Raw genomic sequence first — 17,871 nt, forward strand, 5'->3', positions numbered from 1 at the left:
CAACAATATTTACAGAAACCGTGAAGTAAAATTGTCCTTCAAAGGCCCATTTTCTCTATAAAGTCTTTAAACTTGAAAAACAAAACTTACCACTGAAAGAATTTAGGTCTATACACACATACACACACACACACACACACACACACACACACACACACACAGCACACATATAAAATAATGGAATAAAATAATTTTGTGAGGGAAGAGGAAAGGGAAAATCAATAGCTGCTTAGAAAATACTAGGCTGATTGAAATATCTTGTCCAATAGAATACAATAGTCTTGTGATAGCATACAAAAAGAGTAATATGGAAAGTTGTTCCACGGTTGGACACCAATTATCTAAAGTCTTTGGTGAAAACTCATGTGTAATGCTTCTTAAATAGAGCCAATTAATGATTTCAAAGGTAATATAATATTCCAGTTGATGAGTTAGAACATAGCACTGTGCTTCTAATATTTAAAATGGAACAGCTATAACCACTTTCTCAGTTTTACCTATTCACATGGTCATGAAAACTTATGCAAGATTTATTGCAAATGTATCTTGTAAGTAAAGTTACATGCAGCAATAAAATGTAGTAGTGCTCGCTTTACTAGGCCACTCTGGACTTTACCAAAACCCTCTTTCTCTTCTACAACAGCCATTAAGCTTGGAGCCATAACTTTGTGTAATGTAATTAAATGGTAAAAGACTTTTAACATTTTTTATGGGCTTATTAAATATTATTCCCCTGGTTCTTTGAAATCTGGAGGCAGCAGCATATTGGCAACTTAAAATATTAAAAGATTCTTTTAATTAAACACATGGCTTTGAATGGAGGAGAACATTAAGAAAAATTTTAAACAGCCAAAAATGTTGGCATTATTTTATTAACTACTATAAATATTGGTTACTTTGGACAAGCAATGACAGAGAAGGTTGGACAATTTCACTGCTGTGACCAGTTGTGAGTATTCCAAGGTCTTCTTGACTTTCTAGGTTTAGATTTCTGTGCCTTTGTTTATTTTATAATCATAAAATATAATAGTTGAACAGAGCATCCATTTCTGTAGTTTTTCCCCCTCTCTTGATCTCTCCTGCCCTCTCCTTTTCTTTACTTTCTTAAAATTTGAAAAATACAGAGAAGTACAAAGAATTAAATGACAAACAACTTTACTTCCACTATTGACAATTAAACACTATTAATATTTTACTTTATTTTTTTCTCTATGTATGCATGTTAAAAGAAATTACAAGAGCATCATATAACTACATTGTCTTCTTGAAAAAAAAAATGAAAAACTTACATACGCAATAGAAGTCCTCTTTAACCTGTACCCCCTTTTCAAAATATTCCCCACTTCTGAGAGTTAATCACTATTATAAATTAGTGTATATATCCATGAAATAATTATGATGGCACTTTTGTATTTTTTAAAAATTTATATATAAATTATCATGCTGTTTGTTATGTGACTCATTTAATTCACTAAATATGTTTTTGAGATCTGCAGTTATTGCCACACATAGCTATAATTCATTTGTTTCAATAGCTATATAACAGCCCAATATTAAATTCTATTTTGATGGATATAGATATTGATAACATTAGATTTTTTGATTAGTAGATCTTCTATATCTTTATCTGTCCTTTTATTTTCCTTTTAGTGTCATTTTGTCTTAAGCAGGTCTCTTGTAAATAGCATTAGAGCTAGGTTTTTTTTAATGGGAGCCTACTGCTTTAAATAGATAAATTTACCTTATTTGCATTTATCGTGATTCATAATAAATTTTAACCTATATCTTTCACTTTACTTTTTGTATTTTACCTTGCTTTCTCATTTTTTCTACTTTTTTTATATTCCTCCTTTTTTTCTTTTCCAATGGAATAATTATCTTTTCTTGGATTCCTTTTTTCCATTTGGTGAATATGAAATATTTTACGTGCATCATATTAATAGTTTTTATTTTCTTAGAGTCCCAAAATGGTTAGTTTATGGATAAAGAGAATTTATATTTTGCTAATAAATGCCATCTGTGTTGTGTTAGAGTTTCTTTTTCTTCTTTGAAAAAAGTTAAGCTTAATAAAAAAAGTTTAAAATTACAGGAAATAATTTGCAGATTGATGTCATTTGTGGAGACTTTTGAAAGACCAAGAGAATGAAGATGGGACCTGCTTCCCTTCTTCCCATTCAATGACGGTTTTTGGCTCACTGGGGAGAACAGTTTCTGGATTTTGCTGAGCTGATGTGAGGTAAAGCTTATTAATAAGCCCTTTAAACATAGCTTTGCTGTATAGTATGTTACCCATTAGCCAGGACTTGAAATATGGCTAGTGAAACAGAAATGTTTTGTTTTGTCTTATTTTAATTAATTTAAATAAGATAAATCACTGTAAAATATTTTTTCATTCAACACAGCTTTCTTTTGGTAGGAGCATACTTTTACTTTTTCCTTCCTAACATACTTTATTATTGATGTCACAATTTCCATGTTTTTGTATTGTGTTTCCATTACATATTTCATAGTTACAGTTATTTTTAATACTTTTGTCCTTTTTTATACTGGCATTAAAGTGATTTATATACCACCACTACAATATTTAAGTATTCTATATTTGTTTATATATTTACCTTTGCCAGTGACTTTTGTACTTTCATATGATATCATGCTGCTGTTTAGTGTCTTTTTGTTTCAATTTGAAGAACTCCCTTTCGCATTTCTTGTAAGGCAGATATAGTGGTAATGAACTTCCTCGGACTTTGTTTGTCTTAAACAGTCTTTATTTCTTGTTCACATCTGAAGGACTGTTTTTCTTGGAATGGTATTCCTGGTTAGTAGTTTTTCTTTTTTCTTTCATTTCTTTGAAAATATCATCCTATCCCCTTCTGGCCTGCAAGGTTTCTGCTGCGAAATCCACTGATAGTCTTACAAGGCAACCTAGTATGTACTGAGTCATTTTTTTCTTGCTGTTTTCAAAATTCTTTCTTCATCTTTGACTTTCGACAGTTTAGTTATTACATGTCTTGGTGTAGACTTCTTTGGATTCATCATATTTATGTCTGTTAGGCTTCATGAATCTGAATGTTCTTTTCTCTCTCCAGATTTCGAAAGTTTTCGGTTATAATTTCTTTAAAATTTCTGCTCCTTTCTCCCTTCTCCTTCTTGAATTTTCATAATGTGTTTATTGGTTCTGTTGATGGTGTCCCATGAGTCCCTTAGATTTTTTTTCACTTTTTTAAATTCTTTTTTTCTTCCTTTGGCCCCTTGACTAAATAATTTAAAATGTCTTGTCTTTTTAACTTTACTGATTCTCTCTTCTGCTTGATTGAACATGCTGCTGAACCCCTCTAGTGGATATTGCAGTCTGGCCCTATTTTTTATCTCCAGAATTTCTGTATGGCTCTTTTGAATAGTATGTCATTGTTGTTATTAGCATTTTGTTCATGCATCATTTTTCTGATTTCATTTAGTTGTCTGTCTTTGTTCTCTTGTAACTTACTGAGCTTCTTTAAGAAAATTATTTTGAATTAATTCATAGATCTCCATTTCTTTTTTTTTTTTTTTTGAGACAGAGTCTCACTCTGTTGCCCAGGCTAGAGTGAGTGCCGTGGCGTCAGCCTAGCTCACAGCAACCTCAAACTCCTGGGCTTAAGCAATCCTTCTGCCTCAGCCTCCCGAGTAGCTGGGACTACAGGCATGCACCACCATGCCCAGCTAATTTTTCTCTATATATATATTTTTAGCTGTCCATATAATTTCTTTCTGTTTTTAGTAGAGACAGGGTCTCGCTCTTACTCAAAATCTCCATTTCTTTACAGATGATTACTGAAGATTTACTTTGTTCCTTAGAATGGGTCATGTTTCCCTGATTCTTCACGTTCTTTACAGCTTTGTGTTAATATCTGGGCATTTCCCACCTCTCTCAATTTTTATGGACTGGCTTCAACATGGAAAGAACTTCACCAATCAGCCTAGCTAAGGATTGTGGGAGCCTCTCAGACCTTTCCTATGGTGTGTCTTCTCTGGACTTGTGTTTGTAGATTCCTAGAGAGATTTATTGCTTCTTTTCTTTGTTTTAATTCATGAACCAGTAATCTCTTGCACCCTCTGGAGTCTGACTATTGTACCATAGGTCAGGACATTAGAGGCACACTCCACTCTCTCCCTCCCTCGTGGGGGATAATCTTCAGGTTTTGTGCCTTCTCCAGTCTGACAGAGCCATGCTGACTGCAGCAAATCACATGTCTCTTTCCTTTGTTCTTAGCTGTCTCCAGGCATCCAAATTATACCAGTTCTATTTGTGCCCCACGTGAGAGGTGAGACAGAAGCCAGTCCCTCAGGCAGCACCAAGATAGGCTGTGGACATTGGATCATCGTGCTCCATTCTGTCTTTCCCCTAAGGGACAAGTTGAGGGCTGAGACATTTTCTCTCAGTAGTGAACTGTGCTGGCTTGGGGGAGGGGCTGACACAAAAAATTGCTCTTTTTACTCATGTCAGTATGGCTGTTCTTGGTTTTGTGCTCATCTGGGGTACTGTAACTGCTTAACTGGATTCTGGACCTCTCATGTATGTATTTTGGCCCATATATTTTTGTCAAATCAGTGTTTTTGTGGAGGAACCAAGGGCTGGGACTTTATAGTCCACCATCTTGCTGACATCATTCCCTTTAATAAGACTGTATTATACTTTGCTGAAAATATAGCATCTGAATTGGCATTTATAAGACTTAGTATGAAAATAAAACAATGTAAAATGTCTCAGTAATAATTTTAGGTAGTATTTTGCACTAAGGATGTTTTTGGTTAAATAAAATATATTTTTAAAAATAATTTTCTTTCTGTTTTACTTTTTTTCAATGTAGTTATTAGAAAATACAATTATATATGTAGCTAATGTTATATTTCTATTGACAACACTGTTATAAATTATCCTAAAAGCATAAGCCACAAGATCTCTAGCTAATGGAGGCCTCTCCAGGGCACAGAGATTATAGCTGGAACACTTCTTCAGCAGCCTCTCTTTGGCCTTATCATTCTCATGTATCCACTACACTGATATCCCTTAATGCTTTGGGAGCTGGAAGGAAAAGGCACAAGTCCTATAACAAAAGTAAAAGTTTTCTAGGTTTTAGTTTTGTTTTGTTTTGATTTTTGACCCAGACTTTGGTTCTTTACTATGTTTTTCAGTTTGTTTTGTCAAGACATAGAGCACCGGATTTTCTTTCAAAATGGCATGAAGAGGGTGAGGGTTGGGCCCGAGGAGGGAATAAACAAAACAAAACAAAAACTCTTGGCCCTGCTGAGAACTGAGTGAGGGTGTGGCTGGAACCGAACTGGCACCTACTCCTGGAGCCCAGAGACAAGGGATCAGGTGGAGGACAGCCTGGGTGGAGCCCTAGATAACTGGTAGAGGGGGAATGGTAAGCCAGGGGAGTGAATGTTGTTCTTGAGACAGGGTCCAGGAGACAGGGTGCCAAATGCAGCTCATGCCAGAGAATCACAATAGAGCCAGGGACAAATCACAATGGCGAAAGCATCATAAATGAGCTACTAGAGAAAATATAAGGGTGAGGGGGCAAGCCAGATGCAGGGTGGGATAGACAGGGGCAGGGGTATATAGGCAGTGTCCTCCCAAAGCCCACATCATTCCTGCTGGGTGAGACAGCTTCACTGCACATCCCTCATCTGGGACACTCCAGCTGCCCAGCTGCTGACAAATGTGTTTACTTCCCCGGCTCTAGTACTCAAAGCAAAATCAGTTGGGCTTTCTAAAAATTGATTGGTAATGTTGAATTTTTTGGCTCCTCTACATCAATCACACAGAAATCTGACTTATTTACTTGTTTTTCTCTTTTACTAGCCTTGAGTCACCTTAATCATCTCCCTATTGCCAATGCCCAGCACAGTTACAAGCTATAAGCAAATAGTAGCCATGGTGGTCAGTAGACACGGAATTGGAATTAAGAAGCAACATCATTCAGGGATATATAAATCCTAGCTCTTATTTTAGAAGTTCCCACAAATTCCTTTTGGGATAATATAGAGATTTAAATATTTACGTGCAAACATATATTAAAATCCAGTATGTAAAATAATGCCTCCATTTTGGTGTCAGTTTAGGCAACAGGGACCCCGCTTTTAGGATGGGGTGGGAAAGCTGTTTTCAAGAGCTGCTCTTTGCAGCTGCATTGTTCACTAACTTGAAGGAGCTAAAACTCTCCCAAAGAAGTGAACTGTCCTCACGGAAATAGCTGAAAGAAACACATCAAGTTTCTTGGCATAGTGCAGCAAGGAAGGCTGCAATAGATTAGCTCTGCCCTTAACAACAAGTTTCACTGGGCCGATGAGAGATGTTATGGAAATGTATCAAGAGAAAGAGTACTCCAGCTTCAGCTGGCCAACAGACCATACGGTAATCACTGCAATGAAAATACTGAACCAGCACCAAGACTCACAAAGCAGCTTATTATAAGGATTTAATATACGGTAATATGGAGAATCTGGATAGCTCTTGTAATGGGATATGGAGCCTTGCTCTTCTCAGTCCCTGGTTCAAATTTGGATTAAGTCCATTTTGAATAAAATTAGTTGCCATTTGAGACAATTTGCAGGCCTTGGAAAAACAAGTTGGTCATCTCATCCCAGCTACCAGGATAGCTGACCTCACACACAGGGGCTACATCCCAAAAGTCAAAAATCCCAACTGATGCACATTGTCATGCTACAGATTTACTCTCACGGCAGCAATAGGAAACCCACTAACATTATTCGAAGGATGTTCTAATCACAAACTCCAACTCTGTGACCAAAAGGGCCTTCCGTTCTGGAGAGTCAAGGTTGCAAATTAAAAAAAAAAAAAAAAGACAAAAATCAAGCTCTTCCACAACAAGTTAAATTCTTCAATCAGGCTTTTTTTTTTTTTTTAGAAAGCAGCACAGTGGCTTTGACAAACAAGCCATCAGGAGCTCAGTTAATTTGTGTGGAAGCCAAGTCTTCCCTGTACTCAAGTGCAGGTAAGGGTTCCACTCTAACTTATCAAATGGCTGAATTTTCAGAGCAAAAAGAATAAAATTAAGTCACCAAAGGTTTGCTATCTCTCTCCATCTGCTAGGAAGTTGGTTGTGTACCAGCTGTCCAGCATTGCTACACTGTCGTTTCTCAGAAAGTTAGGAAATAAGAGGTCATCAGAAAGATGCCTGTGAGCATCAGGAGACCCGTGGGTGCTGAACTTCCAGGTGGGCTTCTGAGAGACACTGAGGTCCCCTGAGCATCGCTGAGCCACAATCCAGTACTTACATCCATCGTCAATTCAGACTACCCTGCATTGCTTCAGCTGGAGGAATGGAATAGCAGGTAGAGCTGGAGGAAAGGCTTCCCCTGCCCACCCTGCTGGGTCTCCTGGTGTTCACTGCCACCATCTGGCCTCGTGGGCTCTTTCTTGTGGTGCTAGCTCCACTGTATATCTTTTTTTACACTAGTCACAAAAGTCCTGTCTTAGTACATTCATGTAGCTATCCCAAATCTAGGTTGACACGTGCTTTCTGGATGGTGCAGCCTGAAGATGACATAGCACTGGGCAGTCACACTGTGTACACCCCTTCGAGTTTCTGGTTTTCTCTTCAATCTGTCATCTTCCCAAGCCAGGGTCACTAAAACAGGAGAAGAGAAGATCTGGAAGCACCTCTGCTCTATCTAAAAAAAGTCATCATTTAGCAGGTAGAAGCTGTGAGTTGAGAAATACCATGAAAGGCATTCAGAGAGGAGGGCAGGTACAGTTCTCTACCTGGCGTTGATAGCTGTTCACTTTCGTTCACAAATAAACCAGAAATGAAATCCACAGATAAAAGAACCTACCTTTATTCATGAAGTAAAAAAGGAAAGTAGTTTACATTTTAAAATGTATTTCATGGCACCTGTAGCCTCAATGTTCATGGCTGGGAGAGCTCTAAATGTAGCCTAATAAAAATTTCAGTGTTATGTTGTGCATTTTATTGGCAGCATTGCTACTGGTGACATGCTTTTACAGAACTGTGAACTGTGTTCCTAAGTTTTAAACAAAACAAAATAAGGTCTTTCACGTTAGATGCATTCCTTGAACATTCAGTATATATCAAAGTTGTGAAAAAGATACTGCATGTAGATTTGTAAAACAGAGTTAGAGTCTAGGCTCAGGTAATTATAAAGAGAGCGTTCACCTTGGTGAATGCCCAGCAAGGACTCAAAAGCCATGAGGGATGTGGGGCAATTCCTGTATTGCAGTGTGGGTGGTGGGTGGCGTAGTACAGCCCGACTGGCACCCCTGCTTCCTGTTACCTAGAGCCCGGTAGTGTTTCCCCGGCCCATAACAACCCAAACGCTCCACCACTTCCCAAGATAGCCTCCCCAAGGACCACTGAGCTAGAATGTCAATCCAGGGATTTGATTCCTGATGCAGCTCTGTGGTATGTTCCCCCATAATTATCGTAAATACTTGTTCAATGTCTGTCACACTCACTAAATAGTAAGTTCTCAGAGAGCCAGGGCTGTGTCTGTCCTGTTCACCACATCATCTCCTGACATGCACTAGGCACTCAATAAATATTAATGGGATGAGTTGATGAGGAAATGAATGAATGTAGTCATCAGACCTGTATTAATTTATAAGCACGGGCTAAGTCTATATTGCAAAGCTTAAAAGCTTAAAGAAACTTGCCTTTTTAAAAAAATGGTTTTACTTAAGGATTAGTATCTACCTTCATTAGGTTTAACTGTAATAAAACTTCCATGGCTTCTCATATGGATGGATATAAGAAAGCTCCTAGCTCAATATCTGAAGTGTCAGGGCCATTTCTTAGGTAGAATAATGGATCTTTGTCCTAAAGAGCCAATATTTAGAGGAAGTAAAGAGAGATGGCCTCAGAGATCTCAAAGCTTCCTCTTTTCCTGCCCTTTTCCTTTTCTTTGTGGCTGCATTTAGTTCTCGCTTCCTGGAGTCCTACAGCAGTGGGTCACATATCAGGAAAGATCTCATGTCACGTGTAACATCTGGATCCTACCTTTTGGACTAGGCGTCGGGACGTCTGGATTTTCATCCCAGTTTTGCCATTAACTAGCTTTGTGACCTTAGGAAAGTTACTTCACTTCTCTAAGTCTCTGGTTCCTCATGTATAAAATGAGAGAATGGGACTACAATTTTCTAACTATTCTTTCCAGGTGTAATATTTAACATTTCAGCGACATTTCACAACTGGGAATAAACAGGCACAGGTAAGCCCAAAGTTGTGAAAAAAAAACTAAAACATGTTTTTTTGAAAGGACAATGGTTGGAAACTGAGCTTAGTCTAGTTACTTGACAGAATATCCTTGGAACTTCACAGAAGATAAAGAAGGAAAACACGTCTGTATAGATTGTATGCTTTCTATAAAGTGAATTTAACTAATTTCTTTCTCTCGCTAAAGAATGTGTTTTATTTCCTTGTGTGTTTGCTAGCAGATCTGTTGCAAGACATATTCTTATTTCCCTTATTTCCAATGTTCAAAATAGGCCTTAACAGCTGGTGGATCTCGCTGTATACATCCCACTCTTTGGCATAGAGCTTAGTGAATAGGCATTTGCATTAATGACGGTTTGTTGTGCCAGCTGCTGTAACAAAGTTTGAGAGACAGCCACATCTATTATACGGTTCATAACATTCCTTTAAGGTAGATCACTTGAAATTGAGTTGAGCTGGAAGTGCAGAAGTTCCAGGTGCCTTTTCTGATGATTTACCTGACAATCACACAAAAGCTTAATTGAAAACATAGAAGAATGATAGGTGATAGTTTAAATTAAGAAGGAAGTCAACCTAGCCGAAGAAGGGACTATATAAATGACCATACGCTTCTCAGATGTTTTATGAGTACTGGCAAATATTGATTTAGGAAAACAACGATCCCCATACCATCTCCTCTAACCCAGAGTGCCTGAAGCAAAGAAATATTATCAGAAAAAACCCAAAACAGTCAGGCTATTAAGAGGGCAGAAAGTCATACTATCTGGTACATTCAGAGTATCAATTTTTAATTTTGAATTTTTCTTCCTAACTAGAGGCTTGCTAGAAAGACTTGACCTACAAAATTGACACATTTTTATCTTTGAAATTAAATGATACTTGGAATTCTTCTTTGTAAATGAATTCTTCAGAATAGCCATTGCATTAATAATCTTCCCATCATCTTTTACCGAAGATTATTGGTTTTGAATAAAGATTCACTAGCCATCATTAACAGAAAAACAAAACAAAACAAAATAGGCCTTAACAGTAGTTCCTAAGCTGTTAAAAAAAAAAAAAATAGGCACTACATTATGACGGTGGCTGCTAGCTATTGGAAACAAGAATCCAAAAATCTCAAAACTTATAACAGCAAATAATGATTCTCTCCCTTGCAGAATCCTCAAAAGTCTGAGCTTCGATTTAAAGATCAATTACCTGTAAACTCTGTCTTATTCAGGCCTAAGCACGTGCAAGATTAATACTGAGATTTTAAAGAGCTATGATTTAGGGATTCTAAGATCACCCTATGGTTAGCCCATGAAATCAGAGAATTGCTTTTTTGGGGGAGAAAGAAATTGAAATGCACGCATGTGTCTAGGGGCTTTTATCTTAGCAGTCGTCAGTCTCCTGCTAGCACTGTGTTTAGAAGGGTGTCACCCATGTGGAGGCACAGTGCTAGGGGGTATCCATATGTCATTCTGCACTGGGAAACAGAAGCATCTTGGTGACCTCCCTTGGGCATCAGGGCGGGCTCACTCCTCAAAGCATCTCAAGGTGGCTACTGACCAGCCATTTCTTGTGGCTGCTAAGGAATACCAGGGCTGCATGAAAACCATGTGTCCTTGGCAGTGGAAGAGGGAAGGCTTGCATGCATTAACAAGTTATGCCACACCAAGTACAGCCTTACTTCTTCCACTGAAGGAATCAAAGAAAGAACAGAGAATGTTGATTGCTCAGCTTTCTGCATCCACTTGCCATAGGACCTTGAGCTGAGCAAATGGCAGAGATTTCTATGTATGATCCTTCAGCGGCTTGAAATTGGACATGAGAGTGGGGAGACGCGACAGTGTGTTGTGTCTGGGCCGGGCCCAGGCTTTTGGATAGTACCACTCAGTCCCCACTCTCCCAAATCATGATGCCAAACTGTAATACTGAACAACGCAGAAAATTCCTGGGTGTAATTTAAAAGCCCCAGGCTAGAGTCTTCTCCACCTTTCATGTGGAGCTCACATCTCTACTATAGCCCGCTGATTGTCAGAGAGTGGGGCCAATATACTCTGGGTCATAAGTGGTTAGAGGAGGAGGACATGGCAGTGATCATATGGAATATGCATCCTTCACCCTAAGACCTCAAAAATAATGGCATGGACTGATGGCCAAGGCCACTGAAGGGCTAAAGTGACAGCCTGGTCACTCTCCATTAAAGTCTTTAAAAGCTTAACATAGTTTTCATTTTTCAGCATTAGTTCAAATTGAAAAGCTTCTACTCCCACCACATCCCACCCCTGACTTGAACTGGCTGCTTCAGGAGTGTCTTCCCTGCTATTATTAGTGGATAATTGCTTAACATTTTCTAGAGGCAATTAACCTTGCCTTTGAAATGAAAGAAATCCCTAAATTGAGCAATATGATGAAAGCCATTCTTTCATGTAATTTAGTCCCATCAGCCAATACCAGCCATTAAGTACATCAATTTCTAGCTCAAAGGCAGTGCTGAAGAATAAGCAGTGGTTATATTTTAAAGAAAAAAAAAAAAACAAAACTCAAGGTCTTAATGCTGTCAATCTCAATTTCTTCAGAACAGGGTCCTCAAAGCAGCCGCAAGCTCCATAGAGTGACCTTGACAGAGGACACCGGTTAGAAGGAGTGCACGTCAAGCTGACAGCGTGCCTCTCAAGCCTTGCGTGCAAACCTGAAATTCACCGAGAACTTATTATTCTGCATTAACATTTCATTTCTCTTTGTAATATGACAGAACAAATCTGTCATATTACAAAGAGCTCTGATATTCTGCTACAGTGTGTCAGTCTCGACTAGCATATCTACGCAGGTCTGTTTTGTCATTAAGCATCTCCTCTAAGATCATCGGATTTGGGGTCGGGAGAGCCCACAGGCAGTGTGCTCGTCCCCTCGCTTCCACACAAGGCTGTGCCCGAGTAGTCTCAGACTGATGGATATCAGCATTTTCCTCTTGCTAAGAGAAAGATTTCCAAGATGGAGACTAAACAACATCCCCCGGTATCTCGTTCCAAGTGTTGGGAAAGTTCTGTGCCAGCAAACCACTTTGTGGTTGCATTAGACGCTCTCTGCCGCCCTGCGGTTAGCTGGAAGTCAGTTTACCGCAGGCCTTTTATCACCCAGCGGCTGCATTTAGCTTTCTGGGTGACCCTGGCCCACACTCCAAACCAGAGGAAGGCCCTGAGGGGCTTTTTAAGGACCATCCAGAAACCCTCAGAGAGGCAGGGAGTCCATGCCACATCTACAAAAACAGAGATTAAAAATAAAAAAAAAAATAAAAAAGCGCACCGATCCCTTTGGCGCCCTCTAGGGGTAATTTACTGCCATCTTGTAGATTGTGAAACAGGACGTTTTGGGGAATTTATGTCAGTGGAGAGAGAGACAAACATCTTGTTAGCAATTTCCTCATATGGCTTACCAGTACCCTTTCCTACATTCTTTTTGTTGATTATTTTACAAGACCACAGGATCCCTTTTCTCATGGAAACTTCATCATAAAATCCAGTACCAAGGGGAAAAAAAAAAAAACAACAACAAAATTAAAGCCAGAGATTTTGATTGTGTCTATCAGGTCTGTTTATTTTGAAGCAAAGCATTGAAGGCAGCTCTTCAGTCGTGCTTTGTAAATGCCTCCCATTCACAAACATGTGATTCGAGTGGCTTTTATCCCCTTTTAACACACGGAAGAAACTACGGTGTGATGCATCGTATGAAAGGACATGGCATTTACAGTCTGCCTATAAGTCTCAACACCACGACTTACTGTCTTTGGGCAAGTTACTTCACCTTTCTGTGCCTCAGTTGTCTCAAGTGTCAAATGGGTAAAATAAGAGAGCAGCTTCCTCGTGAGATTGCTGTGAGGATTCAATGGCATCCATAAAGCACATCATCACCCACCATGTTTATTGTTTCTAGGGACTCAAGGTAGCAGAGAGAAAAGGACTCAGGAGTGCCAACCCCATAGGGCTGTTGAAAGCATTACATTAGTTAATGAAGGCAAAACATTAGAATAAGGCTTGGCACCTAGTAAACCACCATAAACTGTTTGCTGTTGTTTTTGTTACTTCCATTTTACAGTTGAGCAAACTAAAACGTACAGAGAGGGTTAGTAATTTGCCCAGGAAACAGACAACTAGTAACCAGTGGCGTCAGGAATGAAAAGTAGGCACTGACTCCGTGACTCACGCGCTGTACCATATGCTCTATGTTCAGTAACTGTGTGACAGCAGGGACGAGTTGCAAGTAGACTCGCCATCGCCTGTCTGATGAGACGTTTCTCACTCATCAGCCTGCGAAGCGCACAATCTGCAGCACAAGCCTACCACAGTAAGACGCTAAAAACGTAACCACCCATGAATCAGTCTTCCGACAGTATAGGACAGAAATCCTCAACTGTTTTACGGTCAGATGCTATTTTCTTCCTGCTAACATCTCTGAGTTGATCATGGAGAGAGGACAGAGTTGATAGGACATTTAAAGAGGTAACGGCCATAGGAGAGTATGAAGTGTTCTTAGGGACTCTCCCTGCTGAGGTGAACTGAGTCAAATGTTCTGATAATCTCTGATCTTTCTCCATCAAAGGCCCCAGACCACTCCACTTTCTGATGGAATGACCAGGAATGTCTGGCATCGAGAATGCCTCCTGCTCCTCTGACAAATGTTTTGAGAATTTTCATAATTTCTATGGAACTTGGATGGAGCCATTCTACCTCTACGATTGTTAGAGAGTTCCTAATGTGATTATAATAAATCTGCTCCCTGATGTATGGTTTTCTTCAGTGACCTTTGTTAGCATATTACCAGCTCTACTATCTAAGCTGCTAAACCTCAGAGCCTTCCCACGTTAAGGATTTCCCATTGATTTTAGTTTCCCAAAACAAATTTCCGGTGGGGCAATGAAGCACTGATCACCAGATCGCTTCCGTTGGTGAAAAGTCCGTTGCTATTCAGCTTACTGTCCGTAACTGCTGAGGCAACAGAAACTCAAATCTCTGAGGTTGTCTTATTTTCACTGAGGGCAGAGAGCTAAAAGAAAATAGTTTATTGTTTTTAGGGAAGACACTCTCCCCTTAGACATTTTCTAGCTATTGGGCAGAGGGGAAAATATATCGAAGAACGTTGATTTTTTTCTGTTGTTGAGATGCATAAAAATGTGTATTTAAAAAAGATGCTTTCCTTGGAGATGGTGCCCAGATATATGCCTTCCTTTGAGTTCAGTTTGGCTATGAGTACATTTTCCTATCCCTTATTTAGCCCAGGTGATAAAATACTTTATAAGTTAGTTTACTCTTTTATTCACATTGTATATAGAGGAGAGAGGCCTTCTGGTAATGAAGTAAAACCATCTGATAAAAGCTTTCCTTGGAAGTATTTCTAGGTAACAGGAAGAAGTTTTAAGGTTGACTATTAGTTTTGAAGACTCAAGTCATCACTCTTAGATTATCTCTATTAATAGTAAAAGCAGTGAGACAGCAATGACAATGTCACTTGATCTTTACTGTGAAAAACTCAAAGTTCTCTATGTTGGGCCTTATATGGTCTCATAGGTGTGTTATTGCTCTCAATAATAGATGGAGAAACTGAATTTGCAAAGATATTTGTCTCACTACAGGGCACAGAACAAGTACTTCAATGGGGACAGAAGGAAACAGACATTTCTCTCAGTATTCGATACTGTGCCTTTTAATATGCAACATAGCAAAAAACCCAGTGTAGGGTTGGTAAGTGTGGCTGAGAACAACGTAATGAGCCCTTGGGGAGTGGAGATGCATGATGTTAGTACATTCATTCATTCATTCAGTAGTCCTTGAGTACTCACTGCGTGCCACGTATTGCTCTGGGCAGATGAAGAGTGAAGTCCCTGATCTCAAGGAGTTTACACTCTGGTGGGAGAAGACAGAAAATAAATTAAAATGTCCTCCCCGGCCAGACTCACACATTCACCTAGACCTTATTATGAAGTGTGGTGTAAGTAAACAGCTGGCGGCGACCTGGAGAAGCCAGAGAAGCTAGAAGATTTACATTGGAAAGAGAACAGGAATTGAGGGTGGGCACTGAAAATAAGGGAAAGTTTTAGAAGATGTTAGAGAGTTAGGAAAAGTGGTGAAGATGGGGGAGAACGAATTTGTACAATGTTTTGCTGTTTTTTATGGCATAAAAATGTACTCTCCCTACCCCAGGCCCATCTTTGACTGTTTCCTGAGAGAATGAGTAAAGATATGAATGAACTCAAATTCTTTTTTTGGTTGCTTGTTGGAGTGTGTTCTATAAGAGATGGTATCATGACACCTCCTGGCTCGTGTCTGTCTGGTGCACCCTTGCTCTGTCCCTGAAATAATCCCATGCATTAGGGTGTTGCCACATGGAAACATTGTCACTGGAAGCCGAGGGGAAAGGAAATGGGAACATTTCTCAAGTCTGAAGGGCTGGAGGAGCGTCCTGCCGAGGGAAGAAGCTTGGATCATCCCTCCACCCCTCATTCACCGGTTGTTGACACAGACAAGAGAGTCTGGAGTTTCCTTTGCTCCACCCTCTTCACTCATTTTCTCTCCGCCACTCTAGTCTGGGCTTTCAGAGCCCTGCACTTGACCCTGCCCACACAAAGCCTGCACCCCAGTCCCTATCTCCTGCCTTCCTTTGCAAGTTACAGGCTGAGAATTAACCCTCGTCTTCCAAACTAAGAGGTTGGGCTGAACGTTCATTGAAAAGACCACTTTTGCTCTGGTCTCAACTCAGACTCATGGTGTCAAAGTCAGGCCAGGCCATTGATGAGAACCTTGCATCTGAGCCCATCCTGGGCAGCGATCTGCAGGTTTTGCAAAGTTCCAGACTCAACGTTCTCTAGTTCTAAAGTCCCTGGATATCAGCTCTCAGGTAGCCCTGAATGTTGATGGAAAAGAACACAGATGCCCACGTCTGCCCTTGCTTAACCTGGGGGATGTTTTCAAGTTTCATCTAGTTTATCGTGGCACCAGGACACATTCTGTTCTTTCTCCCATTTTCAAGGTCAAGAATTTGATTCCCAGTTGCTGAAAAAGACCAGACTTCTCCTAGGAAGAGAAGTTAGAGAAGTCTGTGTTGGATTATTTCATCTGTTAGCAGCAAGACCAGAAGATAATGAGGACAATTTGACAGAGACTGGCATTGACAAATGGTACACATTTTTTAACTCATTTCAAAGTACAAAGCTCCAATTTCATTTCATTTTCTGAGGCCCTGAATACCTTATAGGCAATTTAATTGCCTGTATTTGGGATAGAGAATTCCTAAAATGCTGAATATAATATTTGGATTTAAAGAAAAAGACACCATAATAGAGGCCATTGTGCAAGTAAGTAGAGACAGGTTCATGTATTTCAAACCTTGGATAAAGCATAAAGAAGATCATTGAGCTCTAATTTGAAAGAATTCCACTAAAAGACTCAGAAAACAATCCACTGTGAGAATATGAGACAGAATTATAATATGTGCTGGACAACTGTTTGCTAAGAAGCATTTATTTTGTATCACTTTTTAGGAAGATCAAATTGTCAAACTGTTTAAAATTCCATTGGAAAAATTTGGATTATCACAAAACTGTTTACTCTTTCATCTTCCATGTATATTGGATTGCTCATGGAAGACAATGGAAAGAATCTGAGAAATGCTGGTTTCAGCAGCAAATCAGAGTGCATTTCACAAATATTGTGGACTATGTAAACGAATGTGATTTCTGGACATGTGTTATCATAGCCGCAATATTACTGGTGCAACGTAAGGCACAGAGAAATGAAAAATTCCAGCTCTATCAGAAGAGATGATCCTTTGGAAGATGATGGTACAAATAAAACATTCTTCCCATATAACGACTATGCTTGCTTAGGAAGGAAAGAATCATCTTTATTTTGTTTTGCTAAATACCACTGTTAACTACAGAAGCTATGATTCATCACCCGTGCAATAATTTATGCCCTTTTAAAGTCATTCTGGGGCTACGGCATTGTCACCTATGAAGATTTTGCAACCATCTATGCCCTGGATCACTCACTGAATGCATATCCATGTAAAAATATGTTTAGAACAAAAGTGAACTTTTTCTTGATATTAAGGTCATTTTTGATTATTCATTCTAGTGGGCATTTCTACCTTTTTTCTTGTAATGTCTGAGTTCCAAGGGCATAGGAAATTTACAATGAGGCAATAGTTCTTGGCTGCCTGAGGATCACCCAGAGGGCCTGTAACAACACATTGCTGGGCTCCAGTGCTACTAGTGTGCAGAGAATGCATTTCTAACAAGTTCCAGGTGACACGGATGCTGATTCCTGGGGCTCACACTTTGAGAACCACTGCAATAAAGGGATGGACAGGGAAGATGCTAAAAGGCAATTTTGGGGGAAAAAAATCTTTCCATGTGGGTCAGGCTGAGCTTGTGCAAAATGAAGAGATGGCTAAGCTTTCCCCGAAAAGCCAAGCTTCCCCATGGCCTCCTCACCTGTACACAGAACCTTCTTCCCCCTGGTTTTCTGTCTTCTCTTTCCTATATCCAGTTCTGTTGGCAAAGGAGCTCGCAGGTCATGCTATTTTAATTTACCCCAAGATATAAGTTAATTATAGCAGTTATTCCTTTTAAAGACCTTTGCATTTTAATGTGGATCAA

General features: G+C 39.4%; 1 protein-coding gene across 2 annotated transcripts in view; it reads right to left on the reverse strand.

Annotated features, from left to right (window-relative positions):
• The window catches only part of CCDC91 (coiled-coil domain containing 91), a 487,635-nt gene that overhangs the window by 160,800 nt on the left and 308,964 nt on the right, over nucleotides 1–17,871 (reverse strand). For both annotated transcript variants that reach the window (XM_045554115.1, XM_045554112.1), the window contains one exon: nucleotides 15,055–15,118. In XM_045554115.1, the coding sequence (XP_045410071.1) occupies nucleotides 15,055–15,118 (64 nt within the window). The remainder of the gene's footprint in view (nucleotides 1–15,054; nucleotides 15,119–17,871) is intronic.

This window comes from Lemur catta, chromosome 6 (assembly GCF_020740605.2).
Source record: "Lemur catta isolate mLemCat1 chromosome 6, mLemCat1.pri, whole genome shotgun sequence".
Taxonomy (NCBI): Eukaryota; Metazoa; Chordata; class Mammalia; order Primates; family Lemuridae; genus Lemur; species Lemur catta.